This window comes from Lonchura striata, chromosome 1A (genome assembly GCF_050655825.1).
Source record: "Lonchura striata isolate lonStrDom1 chromosome 1A, ASM5065582v1, whole genome shotgun sequence".
In the NCBI taxonomy this organism is placed as follows: domain Eukaryota; kingdom Metazoa; phylum Chordata; class Aves; order Passeriformes; family Estrildidae; genus Lonchura; species Lonchura striata.
In genome coordinates this window covers 61623604-61642330 of record NC_140741.1, presented here as the reverse complement: position 1 = coordinate 61642330, position 18727 = coordinate 61623604, and the positions used below count along the sequence as shown (strand labels likewise).

The 18727-nt window shown below is 43.0% G+C and overlaps 1 protein-coding gene across 1 annotated transcript; it reads right to left on the bottom strand.

Annotated features, from left to right (window-relative positions):
• Positions 1-2582: 2582 nt before the first annotated feature.
• Positions 2583-18698, bottom strand: DESI1 (desumoylating isopeptidase 1). The gene is made up of 6 exons (XM_021552770.4): positions 18406-18698; positions 9418-9439; positions 8445-8514; positions 7691-7800; positions 6837-6959; positions 2583-5679 (listed from the first exon to the last, which is right to left on the bottom strand). Exons 1-6 carry the CDS (start codon positions 18677-18679, stop codon positions 5586-5588), a joined length of 693 nt encoding a protein of 230 aa, XP_021408445.1. The 5' UTR covers positions 18680-18698; the 3' UTR covers positions 2583-5585.
• Between the last annotated feature and the right edge of the window lie 29 nt (positions 18699-18727).

Below are 18727 nucleotides of genomic sequence, written 5' to 3'. Positions count from 1 at the left end.
AATTCTTGAATTATTTTCCAAAATCAAAACTAGCCTAAGTGGAACATCAAATGGTTTCTGCTCAATAGCTAGCTTGCATTCTCACCCCCAACAGTGCTCCTTGTGCTGAGCTAGGTTGGAACTGGGGAGAGATTTATTCTTCTATTATGGTCTGATTGGTTTTTGCCTTGGAATAATTTGCCCCAGGATATTATGCAACCCCTTTTCCGAGTTCTCCACCAGATTCCTCTCAAAAGGAAGCATTCAGGTGGCTTCACAGATTCTGTTTTTTTCTTTTTTCCGGTTTATGATATTCCTGCTCCCACTCAGTGGCAGGGCTATGTACAGAAACAACGTTAATAAATCACCTCTCTGCCATTGCCTTTGACAAAGTTTACCAAAATATCCTTAGCTACTTTCTGGGGGGAGACATTAGTTGAGTACACCAGGACAGCTATTCCCATACTGTTTCTGTGAGCTGCCTCCACAACACAGCAAGTCAGGAAGTCCTGGATGAGTATTACATGTATTACTCACCCCAGCACTGATATTTTTGTATAATCTGGATCAGACCCTGGTTATGGGCTCCCACCTCTGGAAAGGTGGACTCTTTTCTCAGATGCAGGGAAGCTCCCAGAATGGTTTCTTAGCACCCAGCTACTTTGTATGCAGTTGGGTGCATACAAAGTTTTGAGTTGAGTTTAGGGTTATGCTCATTTATAGGACTTGTCGAGGTGTGGTTACACATTTGTCATCAGTTAATGTGTGGACACTTACTCCAGAATAGGAATCCATCCAAGTGTGCCTACCATGCCATGCTGATGGGTGAGTAGAGATGCCTCCCTGGATTTGAACACTTGAGTGCCAGAAGCCAAAGAACTGTTCTTGCATGCAGCAGAGACGTGAGCTAACGCCTAGAACTCTCAATGGACAGACGTGGAGTCAACCACACCGTGACCTCCCGGCGTTTCAGGAATGCAAACCTCCCGTATCTGTGTGGAAGCAGTGTGGACTTAGAAAACCAATTGTAGCAGCACTGGGTTCTGCTGTAGCCCAAGCTTCTCCATGTGTTTGTCTCCTGGCTGCTCCCACCTGCAGCTTTCTTGTCTGGGAGACTTCCCTCATGCCTCTTGCACTGACATTACTATGGGCATCCCAGAAGCCGCAGCTGCCCTCCCCAGGCTCAGGTGCATCCCTGTGCTGCAAGGCAGCAGTGCCACCTTGGGGCACTTTCCAGAATTGGGAGGTCTGCTAAAATAATGGACAGCGTTCCCATTTTCACACTCCTGCAGTACTATCGGGTTTATGCTACCCAGGAGAACTTCTTGAAACCTGAATTACCCACTGTACTTTCTCAGCTTGTTGTGCTGCTTTAGGGAGTCTCTTCATGTCCAAACACCTCTCCCAGGAAGCACCTTGGCAGCCATTTGCTATCAGCTGGTGGGGGCCTAGGACAATCTTGTTTCCCTGGGAACATAAATATGCCTTGTGCTGAAGTGCACAGTTGTCCACAGCTGTGGCTGTTCCCTCAGCCGGGATAGCTCTGAGAACAGGGCCACCATGGCTGTTCTGGTTATTTAATACTTCGCGCTCCAACCACTCCTGATACATTCGCTTGATTGCTGCTCGGATAAGCAGCAGCTGTTGTCAGGAAAAAAATTCTGTTACCAGCAGGAAAAGCCAGGAAATTCTGTTTGAAGTTTAGAAGGCAAGCAACTGTGAGCACTGGCTTACACTCTGTCTAGAGCTGCCATTAAGGTAAAGTTTTCCTTTTAGTTTTAAAATTTAATAAAAAACCCCCAAAAAAACCTGCTTCCAGGTATTTTCTGTGGGGCCAGTTCTAGTGCTTGGTAGCAAACCAGCACATCTGAAGAACGCAGCCAAAATAACCACAATCACACATCTCCGTTACAATCCCCTTCTGTTACAAGACCTCTTCTGTACTGCGCTGATACAGACTGTTACACAAAGCAAACTGTGTGGTTTATCATTTGGATGCTATCAATAAGCACACAGAAGGCTGAACCAAGTAGAATGAATTTCTTCCTCAGAGGCAGATATTTTAGGCAGTGCTATATAATCCTCCCCAATATCCCCTCTGAAGCTCCAGAGGAACCCAGTCATGAAGTCTACTTCTTACTCTACTGCTTTTTTCTGGTTTTTTCCCTTCTGAAAGTAGCATCAAGGCAGTCAGGAAAATACTTTTTTCCATGTTAAAACTCTGTTTGGCCTCTTCTTCAACAGCAGACATTAGACATTTCATACTTGTACACTTAGATGACCAAGGGCTGAACAAAACCTGTGCTGACAGAACATCTTCACTCACCTCATCCAAGCTGTGTCAACCTGCAAGAGTATGGTTTTAAGTACTGGGGTACTTACAGAAGAAAAGATTTTCCAGACTTAAATAAAGGTATTGCCTTTGGCCAGTTCGAACAAAGGGCAGTTGCCACCAATACTTTCAGTAGCAGCACCTGGCACAAACTGCTTGGAAAATTTCTCATGCTGCACTTCCTAGGTGGGACCAGAGTGAAGATAATGACTTCTGGTCAGCTGCACAGGCTGGGCAGCTGTGTGGGCACATGCATTCAATCAGAAAAAGGTGTTGTATTTATTTTTATTGTAATAGAAAAAAACCCACAAGTAAATCAAAACATTACTTTCTGCCTAAAGACATTAACATTTTTTAAATGGCACAGGGGAACCTCAGCAATACAAGACAGAATAGTAAGTGTGGGCAAAAGGGTTCTGTTCCCTTCCAGGATTTCAGTTTCCCTGCCCCTTTGTCCATCAGCTGACTGAAGTTTATCACCTATATACATTTACATACACTTCTCAGTCTAGTTTATTTTCAGTTGGGTGGAACATTGAGGGCACAGTCCTGCAATTTACACATAACAATCTTTGGAGAAAACAGGTTTCCTAAGTGTCCTACAGGGTACAGGGGTCTCATTACCCAGTAAGACCAAGCAAAGTGGATTCCCTCTTACAGTTCTTTTACCACAAAGCACAAGAAAAGGTTCCAAGCCCAGTTCTTTGACTACTGCAAACAACATATGGCTGAGTGAAATTTTACCCAGTGAGCTTAAAGAAGGAGCATTAACTCTGCAAAGGGGCTCTGGAGGAGAAAAGGCAGATTGCAAAATGCATGGGGTGAATGTCTTCCTCTTCTTTCCTGCCCCAAGAAGATGCAAAAAGTCCTGAAGTAGGCAACCAAGCAGAAACTAGGCTCAGGACATCCAAAGTGGTGGACATACAGGGCATATCCTCATTGTGTAAGTGTGTGGGGCAGAAATCATGGCACCAGTGCTTCCATCACAGGCAGCTATGCCTGAAGCGATAGTTTGCTGAAGGGCAAGCAAGCACAGCTGTGCTGCTTGCAGGTACCAAATGAGTACACCAGGATGTTGGGCTGTACTGTGTCAGCTTGAGTGTACCTGCTCGACTGAGGAAGCTCCAAGATCTCTAACATGATCTACAACATTTTGTGGCACAGGTATGTGTGTGTATTAAGATGAAAGGCTGGTTACTTTTCACAAACATGAATGGGAGAAGACTGGAGATAATACATATACTAGTCAGGAAAACTAAGCTATGGCTTAGCAAAACCAAACACCAATCCCTCCTCCAGGAGCATCAAAAGGCATTCATAACTGACTTTCATAGACTATTCTCTACAAACAGGTCATTTGGAGGGGAAAGACTGAAAACTTTTGTATAAAGCTATCTGCAGAAACTGCTACAGTTATCTGCAAGTCCAGTCTGTCAAATTAAATGCTTAAGGAGAAGTTGATGGCACAAGCTGAGAATGACAAGGAAAAGAAGCATCTGGGCTGCAGGGGCCACTGCTGTGCACTGAGAACAGGTAAACATGAAACAGCAGAATGGTCTGACAGTACCCTATTCCCATCTGTGCACTGGCTCCACAAGGTGCAAGACAAAAGAGTATTTGACAGTGACAAAATCGCAGTTTTCCTCTATTCCAACCCCTCAAAAATATGAACTGTTATAGTCCACACAGAGTAACAGTGTGAGAAATTTATCAATCTGCATTATTCTGGGAGAAAGAACCCAGCAGAGGAAAGACATCTCCTTTAGATATATAAGAAGTTTCCACTGCAATAAGTTTGAGATGCAGGATTGAACTTGCAGTAATACTTTTCACATCAAAGCACTGGACAAAGGGCTATACATTTGCATAGATGCTTTCTTGGCAGCATCTGGGATGTGCAATCCCCATTTATGGAGCATCAGCAGTGTTCTGGGGTTTGTCTGATGTCTTTCTTATATTCCTTCCTAAATGTAACTGCTACAAAATTGTTCAGGAAAGTAGGAAAGTAGTGTATATATATATACATGAAAAGAAAACATTGTGCCTATTTTTTCATTCCCCTGTTCTTTCCCACTGCAAGTAAATGCAAAGCTCTAAAAATCTTAAACTAGAAGATGCAGTATTGCTATAATCAAAAGTTAATCTAAGCACAGAACTGCTTCTGCATGTAACCCAAGAAACTCAGTTGTTCCACAGAAAAGTTTAATTTTACTCTTCCTCATTTTCTTTACATTTGGGGAGACATAGCACTTATTTCTCTTAAGGAAAGCCCTGATGTGCTTGACTGCTTTGGAAAGAGCAGCACTTTGTTGGAACTCCTACTGTGTCTGCAATTGGATATTGAAGGCAGATTTGGTCCAACTGGTATTATCATGCAGTTGCCATGCTACTCCTGCCTTACTGTACCGTAACTCTGGCTTTGCAAGGAAAAAAAAAAAACAAGAAAACAGTTCTTATGCATTAACAAGGTTCTGTCTATCTGCTGATAAGATGATGTGTGAGATAAGGAAACATTTCACTTCATTTTACTTTCGCCTGAAATTTGTCTCTACCACTTCTGCTCATGCGATTCTGTTCTTTCAGCCGCTTCTTTCCCATAACTCTTCCATCTTGCATTACAAGGCTCTCGGTAACCTTCAGCTCCAGGTTCCCTCCCACCATAGCAAGTCCCACTGAATTTCAGTTTCTGAGTGTGACCCTGACACATGGTTCAGCTTCATCACCTTTCCCATACACTCGTGCCACTGCAAATATTCTGATCAGATGAGTTCAGCTCTTCCCTTGAGCAAATGTCAGTCAAATATACAGACTAATCCTGGAACACCTTCAATTCCTAGGCTGCCAATACTTGCTCTGCTTTTTTGGCTAGACTTCAGCAAATACCCCCATAATAGATGCAGTGATAAGACAGAGATGCAAGACTGCAAGGGATGGCCAGGACATCCCCTTATTTACTTCAAGTTGTGTAATGGGCTGTTGAATGCTCATGGAATGAATTTCCACTTACCAGCACAGAAGTTACGTAGAAAGTGTCAGCCTACTTGGACAAGACAGCCTTTATAAATTAGTATAATACTATTAGAAATTATGGCAATATTTTTGGTAGCATTGTCTTACATGCACCCTGATAAATTCTCTCCCCAGGAAATTTTAAAACTTGTCTTGTAACTTCTTTAGAGTTAATTCTCATGAGAAATTATAAAATAGAAATCTGGTAGATTCATGTTTAAAAAGGAAGAGGCCTGGTGAGGCTGGGCACGCTGGGTCACTCCTGTTAGCTCTGTCCATTATGTCTGCTGAAGGTATTTCCTCCAGGTGGTTGGATCTGGATGGAGTCCAGGAGAGGCCTTAAAGCTTGTCCAAAAGGTCTGAGAAAGTAAAGAAATAAATATCTCAAATAGTTTACTTGGTCGACAACTCCCATTTACCACTGAAGTACACTCACTTCCTAGAGTGCAATCAAACCAACATTCTAGAAGCAAATCTGAAGAAAAGACTTCCACTACAAACTAAAGCAAACTGATTTAACCTATTAGTTTACTGTTCAATACCTAAGAAACTTAAACATGATTTTATATCATAAAATCATCAGATAAGGTAGTTCTGAGTCCTAACATGCCTAGACTGCTAATGTAACACTGTCTGAAACCAGCTCTCAGTAATTCATTCTACTTAAACGTGCAAACAAAATCCCTGTTATGCAACTGCAGTGTTCCACTAAGTACATCAATATTGAACCTGCCAAAAGAATAGCCTCTGGCTTACTTAAAGGACAATGGTTAAACACTGCCAGAATAATTTCTGTTGCAATCTGTAGCACCTGGTTTGTCTTTCAGTAAGACTCACTCTGTTGATGACTTTACATGATTTTGAGAGATCTGAATTGCTAAGTGTCCAGGGTAGAAGACCCATGTCTCACAAATAATGTGCTGTTATAGAAGTAAGACCTAAATGATGGAGCTCTCATCACCCTACTGGGATCCTCACTAGCTTAGAGTTTAAAAAACCCCAAACAAAAACAACATCTGAATTATCAAGCAGGAAATTCTTAATTTCCTTTTTTTCCATATCCTCTTTTTCCACTCAATCCTAGCTTTAAAACTGCAGCATTTATTTAAAATTGTATCTTCCTTGCCTCTTCACAAGTAAACTGACACCTCTGCAATTATGGTGCTTAGAGAAATGACTTTTAACAGATATTGGCTGTCTAAGAGGGAAAAAAACCCCTCTTGTCCTGTTTTCTGAAACTTTCTAAGCTTGTCTGGTCATATATAAGAGACTATCACAAAAAAGCTAGTTTAAGTTAAAGGCAGAAGAACATCCTTCTCTCTTCTTTGGAACACCAGTGCCAGTTAGCACTTGTCATACAGTGTTGCAAGTGTTGATGTAAAGAAAATTGCATCCTCTCCTTAATCTTATGCTGGTTCTCAGACAGATCCATCAGAAACTGGTACTGCTGGCTCTGTCAAATGTTTAAGCATTAGCATGAAGCAGCTACAGAGAGAGGAGGGGCATCCATACTCACGTGGCAAGAACTTCAGATGGAAGGTCAGTGATATAGGAAGGGATTTTTTTTCCTGTCAGAAATTGTGCCACTTCATTACTGAAGGTGTTGCAGTTATGTTCAAAGAGGTTATAAGACTCTCCTCTGTGCCACAGAAAAGAAATTGAAAAAAAAAACCCCACAAATTCAGCAATAAATCATACAAGCAGAAACACTTAATGAAGAACATCTTTCATTAGCACTTCCTCCCTCCACCCCAAAGAATTCTAAGGCAAATAGGTAAAATACAGACATCAATCCAACCTCAGATTCAATTGAATCAGAGTGGAAAACGACATCTCTCCACATCCCTGACTTTAATGCAACCATTTTTGGAAGAATAGGTGATGTTAGGTTTCTTCAATTAAAACCACAGCAGTAGTAACGAGAATTATTGACACTGAAAGACAGCCAGAACACTAAATGTTGTGGTTTCCTACTCTTGTGAGAAGCAGAGTAGACTCTTAACAGTCAAGACCTTGCTTCTACTCATGTGAAAATTGGCAGCTTTACTACGGTGACTACCTATGACTCAAAGGGCATACTGCTATTTACTGAGAGATTTCATTTTCCCTGATGATTCTCTCAAGAACATTTCAGGCATTATTCAACTTTACAAAAATAAAACAGTGTTAAAGACTTCCCAGAAGAATACTTTCCCAGCCTAGAAGGTAGCTCCTTGTGTGTACGGGTGCATCAGTCCAGTCCATATTTGAAGAGTACCAAATGAGAGAGTAAGCATACAGAAGCTCTGTGAGCTGGACTGGTTTCATAATACTTTCCTCCATTCTGCACCTTTTTGGTATAGAGGTTTTCCAGTACAGGCTGCTACTTACCGGAATGCAGATTCCCCCAAAGAGGAAAGGTATTCCAGAAAAATTTCTTCAGTGACTTCAGTGTTCCCCAGATCAACAACTGTGTCTGGAGGGCCAAGAAGTGTCCCTCCCTGTAAAAATGAACAGCCAGAAGATACTGTCAAATTATCAGGCTGAATTCTCTTGGAGGACTTTACTGAATAAAGCTATTCTGGTTTATCCAGGCACAAAAGAAGGATCTTTTGGTATGTTTATCAAGCAAAAAGCCCTGCTGGCCTCCCTTATTCTGCACTCAAAAGAACGAGAAGGAACATGAAACTTCCACTTCAGCTGGTAAATTTGGCTCTTTGAGCTGAAAGCTTTATGCTATGGCAAAATTCTGCTTTAGAAGCATGGCCCATCCATTTAACCTCTCTAAGAACAGAAAGATCTGAGAAAACATAATGGTTTGGGACTTTTTTTAACTCTCAAAAAGTCTGCATGTAACACTTCATGATACAGAATTGGACAAGGTGTCACTCTGGCAAAGCAGTTGCAAAAGGTGTTCTAGACAGACTGTACCAGAAGAAGCAACCCCCAACATGAATTGAGTTGGGCTCAAACCCACTGTCCATGCTCCCTTTACCCTCAGTACCCTAGGAAACCATGACAAGCAGCTGGCTTCAGCATCTGTCTGAATTTAGAAGTCTTTTGCTGCTTTTCTAAAAGACAGTAACACAAGCAATTCTGATAGATAACCTTACAAAAAATTATCCAAAGATTAAGATTAACTTACAGGTGCACAGCTGGAGATCCCTCCACTGCCATAGAAAAATTCATCTTTATGGACTATTATGGAGGTGTGCCTGCCACAGAGAACAAAAAAAAAAAGTTGAAATAAAGAAAAAAAGTAAATAGCCTAGCACATAAATCACTGATAAATTTATGAGCTCAAGGGCATAATGAAGGGAATATATGAAAGAAAAGGTCAGTGTATTTCTGTGAGTGGGAACAGGATCTGCTGGGACATAAATGGATATGGAAGCAATGATTATCAAGCATACTGTAATTCTGCAAGCACTTAGGAAAGAGCAGGTTTAGCTAAGAGCCCAGGCATGACCCTCTCTCAGCTAACAGGCTGAGGGTGAGGTCAGCCCTCAGAGACAGAACTATCCCTCCTACCACACTGACAGAGACTTCTCACTGGCTGAGAAGCTGGTCAGACAGCCACTGGAGACAGATCAGAGGAGAGGAAAATGGATAGACAAGGGTTTAGGGGTTTTCTTGTCTCTAAAAAAAACAACCAAACAAGCCCTCTTTGTGTGATATCAAAATTCTTGGTATGAATTATAGAAAATTAAGGGCTTTTCTTGGTGACTGTAGATACTGCTCCTATATGACAGAAGACTTGATCCTGTAATACCTTCTTCCCACCTACTCTTTTACTATCATGTTTAGCCATGCCTGGAATTATAAGACAAAGTGCTTGGGACAAGGACACCATCTTACCCTTGAAAAAGTACACAGGTGCACAAAAACACAACAGCTACTAACAATGCCCTTTTCCATGGGGTCCACTGAGCTTTGAACAAAGTGGTTTAACTGGCACCTGACTGTACATCATATTACTGCCAATCTGTATTCAGGAACAAAAAGTGCCTTCCTTCACAAAATGTTCTTAGCCTCTGAAGCATATATAACTGCATATTGAAAATATTTCCTACACCAGTGTTTTACCCACATAATGCAATTTAAATCTAGTCACTTACCAGATGCCATCCAGTTGTTTCCCTGTATCCAGAGAAAAGAAGAGTTATTAGCAATGTATTTTCCAGATTTCAGCCTACTTTCTGTCAATCACTTAGGAACCATGCTTATTATTTCACCATGACAGCAACACCAAAGATTTAATCCAGAGTTCCTTCTAAAAAATCCAGAATATCTTTCAAATTAACTACTCAATCCACACATCCTTTGTACTTCTTCCCTCCTGGTAGGCAGAGGTAGCAATGCCATCCTATCCCGCCGGTGCTTACCTTTCTTAGGTGTTTTTCTTCAGACCAAGAAAGAAAACATTTTCCTAAAATAAGAGTCTTCAATCAGGAGCAGAAGAGTTGAATTTGACACATTTCATAACTGCAGGCAGCTGGCCAGCAGAATGTATTCAGTTCTCTTTTTCAGTAACTGATGACAGTTCTGACTTAAACATATGACCAGTGGTGGTAGCCTCTATAATGTATTCCATGATTTCCTCTTTTCCTTCCCTCCCCCTGCCCTTAAAAATGAGTTTAAGTGGGAACGGAGATAGCAAAGTACAGCACTGAAATTTACACAAGTTACAAAGCTGTGTGTTTTCCAGAACACAGCAGCAAAGATTTGAAAAAGTCCCTTTTAAAATGTGTTTCCAGTTTCCTAGAAGCAGGACACCTAAACTTCTCTGTTGTTCATGGCAGGACCTCAAGATTAAACCTCTTTCTAAAAGGTCATCAGCTCTTACTGTCCTAGGCTCAATTATTTTATCTATCATAACCAACAGGCTTGGTCCCTGGTAGCCTCCCTTTGGGAGCTTGTAGGGAGCCAGTGCATGTTGTGGGAGATGTGCTATAATTTTTTTTCCTGAACAAGGTGTATAACCTCCAAAAAACAGATTTAGAACAGAAAAACTGCGTGCATACCAACATTTGGTATTCTTTGAATCCAAGCACTAGACTGAGTACTACTCTGCCATAAGAAAAAGCAACACATTTTTTTTCACTCAGGACTGAAGCAAAATAGGTACCTGCTTCAGACGAGGGTCATGGAAGAGCAGAGGCAGGGAAAAGGCTGAAGAGAATACACTTAGTTTTGAAGCAGGTGGACTGATCTGTCACTCCCATGGGTCACAGCCAGGTAGCAACCACATTCCCTGTCAACTCATCACACAGACATGTAGGCTTGGAGTGGGTCAAAATCCAAGAGAGAGTGGCAATAATGACAGAACCAGAACACTGTGTTGCAGTATCTTAGAAGCATCTGCCGGCCCTTTGGCATGTCCCACTGTTGTGCTTTGTGATCCTTTGGCCTTTGTTCCATGTGCTCCCCATGAGAGATTTCACCTCACACTCTAGAGCTGCCAGCTCTGCAGCCCATTGGCCATGCAGGCTCAGCACCACAGGTAGCACTGGCCTCTGATTGTCTTTATCCTTTGACTTTGCCCAGTTAGTGTTCTGTGTATCTGTTAACAAATTATTACACATTTGCTCATGATAAATAACTTTTTCACTAGAAGAAACAGGAACTTTATCCTTCAGACCAGAGAAAGAAACCGTTTTAAAGACAGCACATATTAGAATTGTGCCTGTTCTTTGCATGTTAAATTGAAAGAGAACATCTTAGTTTTTACTTTCACACGCACCTGCAGCAAACAGTAACAAAAGACTTTCCAGAAAGTTCCCACCTTATACCTAGATTCTGCATGCAGGTGAAAGAGCTATGGTAGATATTGATCATGTCACAGATACTGCCAGGACCTGCTTGTGCAATTACAACACCTCCCTGAAAAGATCATTGCAGCAAAAGCTCCACAATGGGCTGCTCTAGCAAGGCAGCAGCCCACAGCTCAAGGGAAGTGACTCTGTCCTCCAGTTTGACACTTGTGAGACCACATATAGAGTGCTGTGTCCACTTTTGGATCCCCACAATATAAAAGACACTGACATCTAGGCTGGAGCACTTACTGTACTGAAGAAGAGCTGAGAAAACTGGTGTGTTCATCCTCAAGAAAAGAAAGCCAAGAGTCTGTATTCCTGTATAGAAGTACCCAACAGGTATGGATGGATGAAAGGGGACCCTTGCTCTACTCAGATATGCACAGTGAAAGGTAACAGGTGCTAGCTGGAAAATGGGAAATTCACAATTCGGTAGGAAGCAGGAAAAACATCTATCATGAAGGTGGTCAAACACTGGAGGAGGAGTCCAGAAAGCATAAGGGATTTCAATCCTTGAAGATACTTAGAACTCTGCTGTCCAGGGCCCTGAAGAATTTCCTCTTGTTGCCTCTGCCTTAAGCAGGACTTCTAGAGGTCCCTTTTCACCAAAGTAATTTTCTGACTGTATGTACAAAACCCAAGCAAAATTCAGGAACTGGGACTTTGCTTTGGACTGTAGTCCAACCTTTACTGCTATGCATGAAGTCTGTAGCAGTCCAAAGGCAGTAACTGCCAGGGCAGTAACAGAACAGCTTCTGGCAAGTGAAGCTGCCTATCTTCACAAGGCAGGTCTGTCTGCTGCTGATCAGCTCAGTCAGTTTGTGCCAACACTGATTTGAAAATCTTAAATAAGCTGCAGACCCACTATTTTTTCTTGGCTCCTACAAGTCATTAACCAAGCTGGCATTGTGGAAAACACACACCGGATCTGCAGCATTGCTGACAATAAGACATCTGTGGTAGCTCTCTAGCCTGCTGCAGACAAAATATAATCCCTTTCTTCCACTGATGGACGGTTTCTGGTAAGAGGCAGTGCAAGTGTCTTCAATGACAACACTGCTGGGGGAATCCCATGCCTAAGAAACCTGCCATTATTGGCCACATATGCATCACCCAGAGACGTCCAAGACTGAGAACTTTTGCTAAGCTGCTGCAGTACCCCAGGCTTCACAGCTGGCTGTTGTAATTTCAACTCAAACTGAGCCACAGAGGAATAAATCGATGGCCACCAGTTTCTGAGGAACTCAGGCAGCTCCCTTTCCTGCTGCTCAGCAAGCATCTGTGTTGCTTGTCTGTCATGTAAGAGGTTTTGTATGGACATCCATGGCCACAATCATCTTCCTCCTGAAATTTTGCCTCTGATGGGGACCCTCCTCTATGACTCTTCTTGCCCTTTCTCCCAGACTCAGACACTGCACAGAACAGATGACAGCTCACCACCCTGATAAGCTCAGGTAGAGCAATCAGGGCAGCCTGCACTAAGAAGTTATGTTTTGCCTTCTACTTGACATCGCTCACTGCACACAAAATATTTTGCCCAGAGCCTCTGAAGACTTGATACACACAACAGCCCCCCAACAGCATGACCAACCAAGGCTACAGCATTGCTCTGAGTGCTAAGACACAGGTTGTATCCAGGCCTTGCTTTCCAATAAAGCTGCTTCTGGCAGCACTGTCCAGCTTGAAAGCCAGAAGCTCGCCATGAACCTCCCCAAATAATCCTTCAGTGCAACAGAGCTGACATCCCATAGTCGATTGAATGGACTGTAAGAAGGGATTGCAAACACTAACCAGGATACTGGCAGATATCATCATGTTTCCTGTTCTTCCACTCCTTGCCACAACACTCCAAACTCCTGTGGTCACTGCAATGTGGGTAGAACTGTGTGCTGGTACTGCCACCAAAACCAAGCCATTTACTCATAACCTGAGGCTGTCTATTACTATATAGCAATTCTCCCAGTAATTTCCATCAGAGCTGTAAAAGCCCTTGCTGCATTAAACTGCAGGCATTACCCTTCACTCAGTTATCTACAGTAAAACTAATCCAAAGGATGCACATGCTCATAATCCAGAACAGGAATGTCCTGATGGAATGATGCTCTTTTGGACACTTACTGTATCTGAAGGGAGGGTTATCAAGAGGATGGATACAGGCTCTTCTCAGTGGTGACAAGCAATAGGACAAGAGGCAATGGGCAGAAACTGAGACAAAGAAAGAGCCACCTGAACATGAGGAGGACTTATTTACTGTACAGGTGATGACACACTGGAATCATTGCCCAGAGACGTTGCGGAGCTTCTCTCACTGAAGATACTCAGGAACCATCTGGACACAATCCTGTGGAATGTACCTGAGATGACCCTGCTTGTGCAGGGAGGTTGGACCAGATAACCCACTGTGGTCCCTTCAAACCTTACCTCTTCTGTGATTTTGTTATCCAGGTAAAACAGGGAAATGGCAAGATGCTAACCAGTCAGGGTTAGCATCTTGCTAGGTCAGGGTCAGGGGCTGTTGGACAGGAAAGGTCATTGCAAATTTAGATGTACATATTTGATCACACAACATTTACTGCATATGGCCAGGCTATCAGGTATCAACTCTCCCAGAGAAACTGCCCATGTGCCAGCTCAGACTGAAGTAAATGTGAAGTAAATCAGCTTAGTTTGATCTGCATCCAGTCCAAACTAATGCAAGTCAAGGTACCTTGTTTTTGTCACAGACCAGGGACATGAAAAGCTACTGTGTTATATTTTTGAGAGTTTAGGGAGACAGCCTGTCAGTCTTTGGAAACATGATCACCATGGTTTTTGAGTGGATTTTTGCTTGTTTTTGTCTGGGGATGTTTTTTTTTGTTGTTGTTGTTTATTTATTTTTTTATTTTTCCCTTGCTTCTGTGGCTCTTTCCTGAAAGTACTCACTAGAACCTGGGGGGAGATGCCAGTTCAGTATAAATTGTGTGCTTAAGCATCTCAAAGATTCAATTTGTTTCAATAAGGGAGAGTATCATGTAGCAAGTAAACGAGTTTTTGTATTTGCTGTTTTATTTTCTTTATAACATTCATAGCTCACATACTTTAATGGTGTTTACATGAGCCAGAAACCTATGAGAAAAACATGAACGTAAACAATTCCAGGACCTTCAGCTTAGTCACAGGAACACGGAGAATTAAGTAGTTAGGTTCTTGCCAAATCAATTCAGGAGATTGTAAGTGTTTAGATACAGGAGTATTTTGAAAGAAGAAGAAAGCCCATATAATTTTAGAATACAATCAAACTGGATTACTTCCATGCTTAGATTTGTCTGGAAGGCCAAGCACAAGGGAGATTAGATGCTCACCAATCTTTTTTATCATCACAGTAATTTATTAATCTTGAGGACCAAACAATGTTGATTATTCCCGTGCATTGTAAATATCAAATGAAAGTGGCATCTGTATATTAATCTAAATTATTGTACTGAAGGGCAGAAGAGTTCTGAGACATGAAGGAAGGAATTGTCTGTGCAGATGGGCACTTAGTTTACCTCATGCAGAGTTTAGGCCATCCAACCCTCAGTGCAAGATCTATGCCTGTTTTTGAACTGTAAAGAAATAATAGGAAGCTCAGTACTAACTGAGCTTTAACAACATATCTGTGCTCTGCAATCCCCAGAACACCATAAAAGACTCTAAAAAAAGTAGTGAACTGGTCTCCTGTGGAATCGGAAGTAATACAATTTGGTCAACCAACATGGATGTTTCTAGCAGTACATTGCTTTGCATATTGCTCTAATTTCCCTGGGACAATCCATTATGATTTCTGCCTTTTTTGAATTAAAAATTACTCTAATTAGGCAAGCACTTAGTCAAGCACTCTCTTCTATGTGCTACCAAGTGTGCTCAACCAAAACAAAAATAAAACCTAACGGAGAGGGAGAAGCCTGCTTCAATTCCCTTCTCTTTGAGGTGCCTAGAGAGACCCAGAAGTAGGCTATACTGGGGGAGGGTAATGCATGCCATTTTCATGAAATCCCCAGCAAATGCTGGGAGCAAAGCTGATAGAATATCATGCTGAAGCAATTCAAAACTGTTCAGAACAGATGGAGGAGAAGCAGAGAAATGTGTTGGCCTGGGAGAATGGAAGCGAGCAGAAGGCACCTCCTTTCAGCAGTTACCTTTCGCTCCAATTCCCTCTGGGCTGTTAAATCCCTCCAGCTGAATGCACCACTTAAAAATTTCAACCAAAACATACTCCCAGTCCACTCAATGTTGATTTATACTACACTGAGCCAAAGCTACTGTGGTTAACCAGGCTCCCAGCTCACTCTGTGAGTCACAAAAGCAATCACCTCAGTTACAGGACAGGAGAACTTTGAGCTGGTAGATATTTTTCTTTAAGCCTACGATGCAATAGGGTTTTAATCTTCCTTAAAGACTTCTCTGCCTTTGGATGTCTATTTCAAAATCAGCACTGCAAGCTGAACTATTCTCTTTTTCCTCTTTACCCTCCATAGAATCAGGTGGATTATGTTTTCTGTCTTGGCAACAGAAATCTTATTGCATATTCAGGTCAACATTTCATATTATTGTAATATGTATTTGAACAGACAAATGCAGTCACAGACTGAGAGTGGGGAAGAGAAGACCAACAGTAGCTATCGAGAAGATGCAATGTACAGCAACATAAAAATTAAATGTGCTGCTTCTGATACCAAAAGCAACTGACCTACAATTTTTGGTCATGTATACTTCACAATAGAAATAGTCACTAAATTGCAGGAACCTTACAGAAAAGTAAGAGGAATAAAAGCAGTCTGGGTATAAAAAGAGTAAACTTCCCAAGAAAAACAAAGACTGTCCAAGGGACAAGACTAAGTAACTCTAAAGCCTGCTATGAACTGTGCAAAACATCTCTCCCTTCCAGATTCATCATTAAATGACAACAGAGAGAACTGGTACTGAAAAAGTCAGTATAACATTTGGTAGTGAGAGCTGATCCTTGAAGGCTGTGCTGACACAGTCTGCAGTATCTCTGGACCCTATAGCACAACAGAAGACACAGCGCAGTGATGTTCTTGCAGTGGTCAGTCTCATAAGACAGGATTCATCCCCCTTTGGCCAAGGGACTTAAGCTGCTGTTTTCAAGCCTGACAGAAATTGATTTTAGTACAATCAATTACTGTATTTATTTTTTTCTTTCTAAAACAATGTATTTCAATTCAGGCAATATTATAGGATTATCACTCAAAGCAAAAGAACTGTTTCAAACTTGGCATTGATGAAAAGAATACTGTAAGCAGAGATGCCAAGTGTAAATCCTTTAATAAATACCTTCCTCTTTAATTTCTATTACTTTCCCCAATAACCTAGTTTATGAACATCACTAAGGAAGGAATTTATATTGACCATCTGAGAATTGATATACAGAGAAATAAAAAGAGTTTTTTCTGTTGTTCTTCAGGGAAAAAAGGGTCTATGCATGAGGTAAGAGGAGTATTCTCTCAGTCACTTGGCTCTTGGGGAGGTTTCCAAAATCATCTGAAACAGAGCTGAGTGTGAATGCACAGAAGACACAACTTGAAGGAGGAAGAAAGAAAGAATGAATGATTTGTTTTATGGACAATCATGTCACAGGATCCACACAATCTCAAATGTTCTGCAGTCTGCATTGTCACTGTAACCACGCGGGCCTAGTTGGCCACATTCCATGAACACATCTGAGCACAGTTACCAGGCAGTACTAGCGAGTAGCACTTCCCCTACTACCCAAATGTTCAGGTTTTTAAGCTTTCCTTTTCACTGCTCAGATTCCCAAAATTTACCACCAAACTATATATCACAAGCACAAAGTTTTCAAGATGTTGTCTGAATAGATTAGAAAGCATCAAAATGAAGTAATGCGCTATGTGTTTTTATGTGGAAATTTGGAAAACTACAAAATCCCAAGACTGACTTTGTAGGTAAGAGAGGAACTAAAAAGCCTTTGCTTGATCTATGTGAAGATTGGCATGGAGATAATTATAGTGGCAATCTATCTCTATTACAGTCTTTGCTTGGACTAATACTTTGAAATAAGAGTAGTTAAATTCTACTCAACTCCAACACAGGTAAATCACACACCCATATAATCTCAAGATTTATAACTCTTAGCACATGATAAAACATGGCTATTTCACTTGATAGGTGAAAAGCTACTTCCCCTAAGGGCTACAACAGAAGCAATTCTGACCACATAAAAAGTTTTGAGGTTATCCAGTGTAGGAAACACATCTCCCAAAGTGGTTGCTGCTAAATGACTAACAGAGCACAACACACATGATCTCTGTACTATTTTCTTTTCAACTTTGCAAACCTATCATTTACCTGCATGAAACCTCAGGCTAAGAATTGTCTGGACTTTGATTTTAAGCTTGCAGGAAATCAGAGAATCTCCTCATAGGGCAGATGAGCAAAGTGACTGCCAACAAACTGTAAAACAAGATTACACAGAGCCATCTGTTCAGACACTGAGTCTGTTGAGAAGTCTCATCCCACACAGACCGCTGGTCTGACACAGGTCAGAATCTACTCCTAACAGGTATAAACCACTCTCTTGTTGCATTCCTAATTCATGCTTCTAAAACTTTAAGCAAAACCTGTTTCCACCCCAAATTTCAGGTTTAGTTGGAAACGCACCCAATCTCGACGAGACACACAGCAGACTTCTACAAACTGTGAAGGAGGATGGCTGCACATCACCAACCCAGCCCGACCTCGCCACAACATGGAGCCGTTCGAACTCAATAACCTTGTAAACAGCAGGCGCCTTTCTTCAGCTCAGCTTTCCGGCCGCGGCACCACAGCAGCCGGGGGGCTGAGCTGTCCCTCCCTTCAGGGGCCAAGGAACACTTTTAACCTGACGTTAGTAAATACCACCCCGCATCGGCAACGGGCGGCTGGGGGAGAAGAGGCTGGACCCAGAGCACCTGGATCTGCCGCACTGACAAAGCTCGTCCCGGCGACAGCGGGTCAGGAATCCCGCAGCCAAACCCCGCTGTGTTCCCGAGCACCGAGCCTCCGGGCAAGCCGCGCACATCCCAAGCCGCGCTGCGCCCGCCGGACACCGCCGGCGCCGGTGCGCCCTCAGGGAGCCTTCCTGGGCCGCTCCCTCAGGAGAACGATACCGGGCAGGGATCGCCACCTCCGGGGCAGGAGGCGGCGACTTCAGCCCCGTTTTCCGGCGCAGCAAAGCCAGGCCGCGGTGGTCGGTGGCGGAACGCGATCCCCCGGGAGGCGGGGCTGGCCCCGCGTCCCCCGCCGTGCTCTTACCCAGCATGAGGTGGCTGAGGCGCCGGGCCATGCCCTTGGACAGGTCGTACACATAGAGCTTCACGGGGTGCAGCGCCAGCGGCTCCTCCATGGGGGCGCGGGCGCGGCCGCCGAGCGGCAGCCGGAGCCCCTGCAGACAAGGTTGAACGGCCCTTCCCTCCGGGAGATGGAGGGGAACGGGAGGAAAGGGCGGCTCCGGTGCCGGTCCCCGGCGCAGCGGCACCAGCCGTGAGGTGACAGACGGGAAGGAAGGGACGACGCTGCCCGGGCGCATGCGCGGCCGCCCCGCGCCTGCCGGGCCGCCCCGTCACTGCGCGACGGC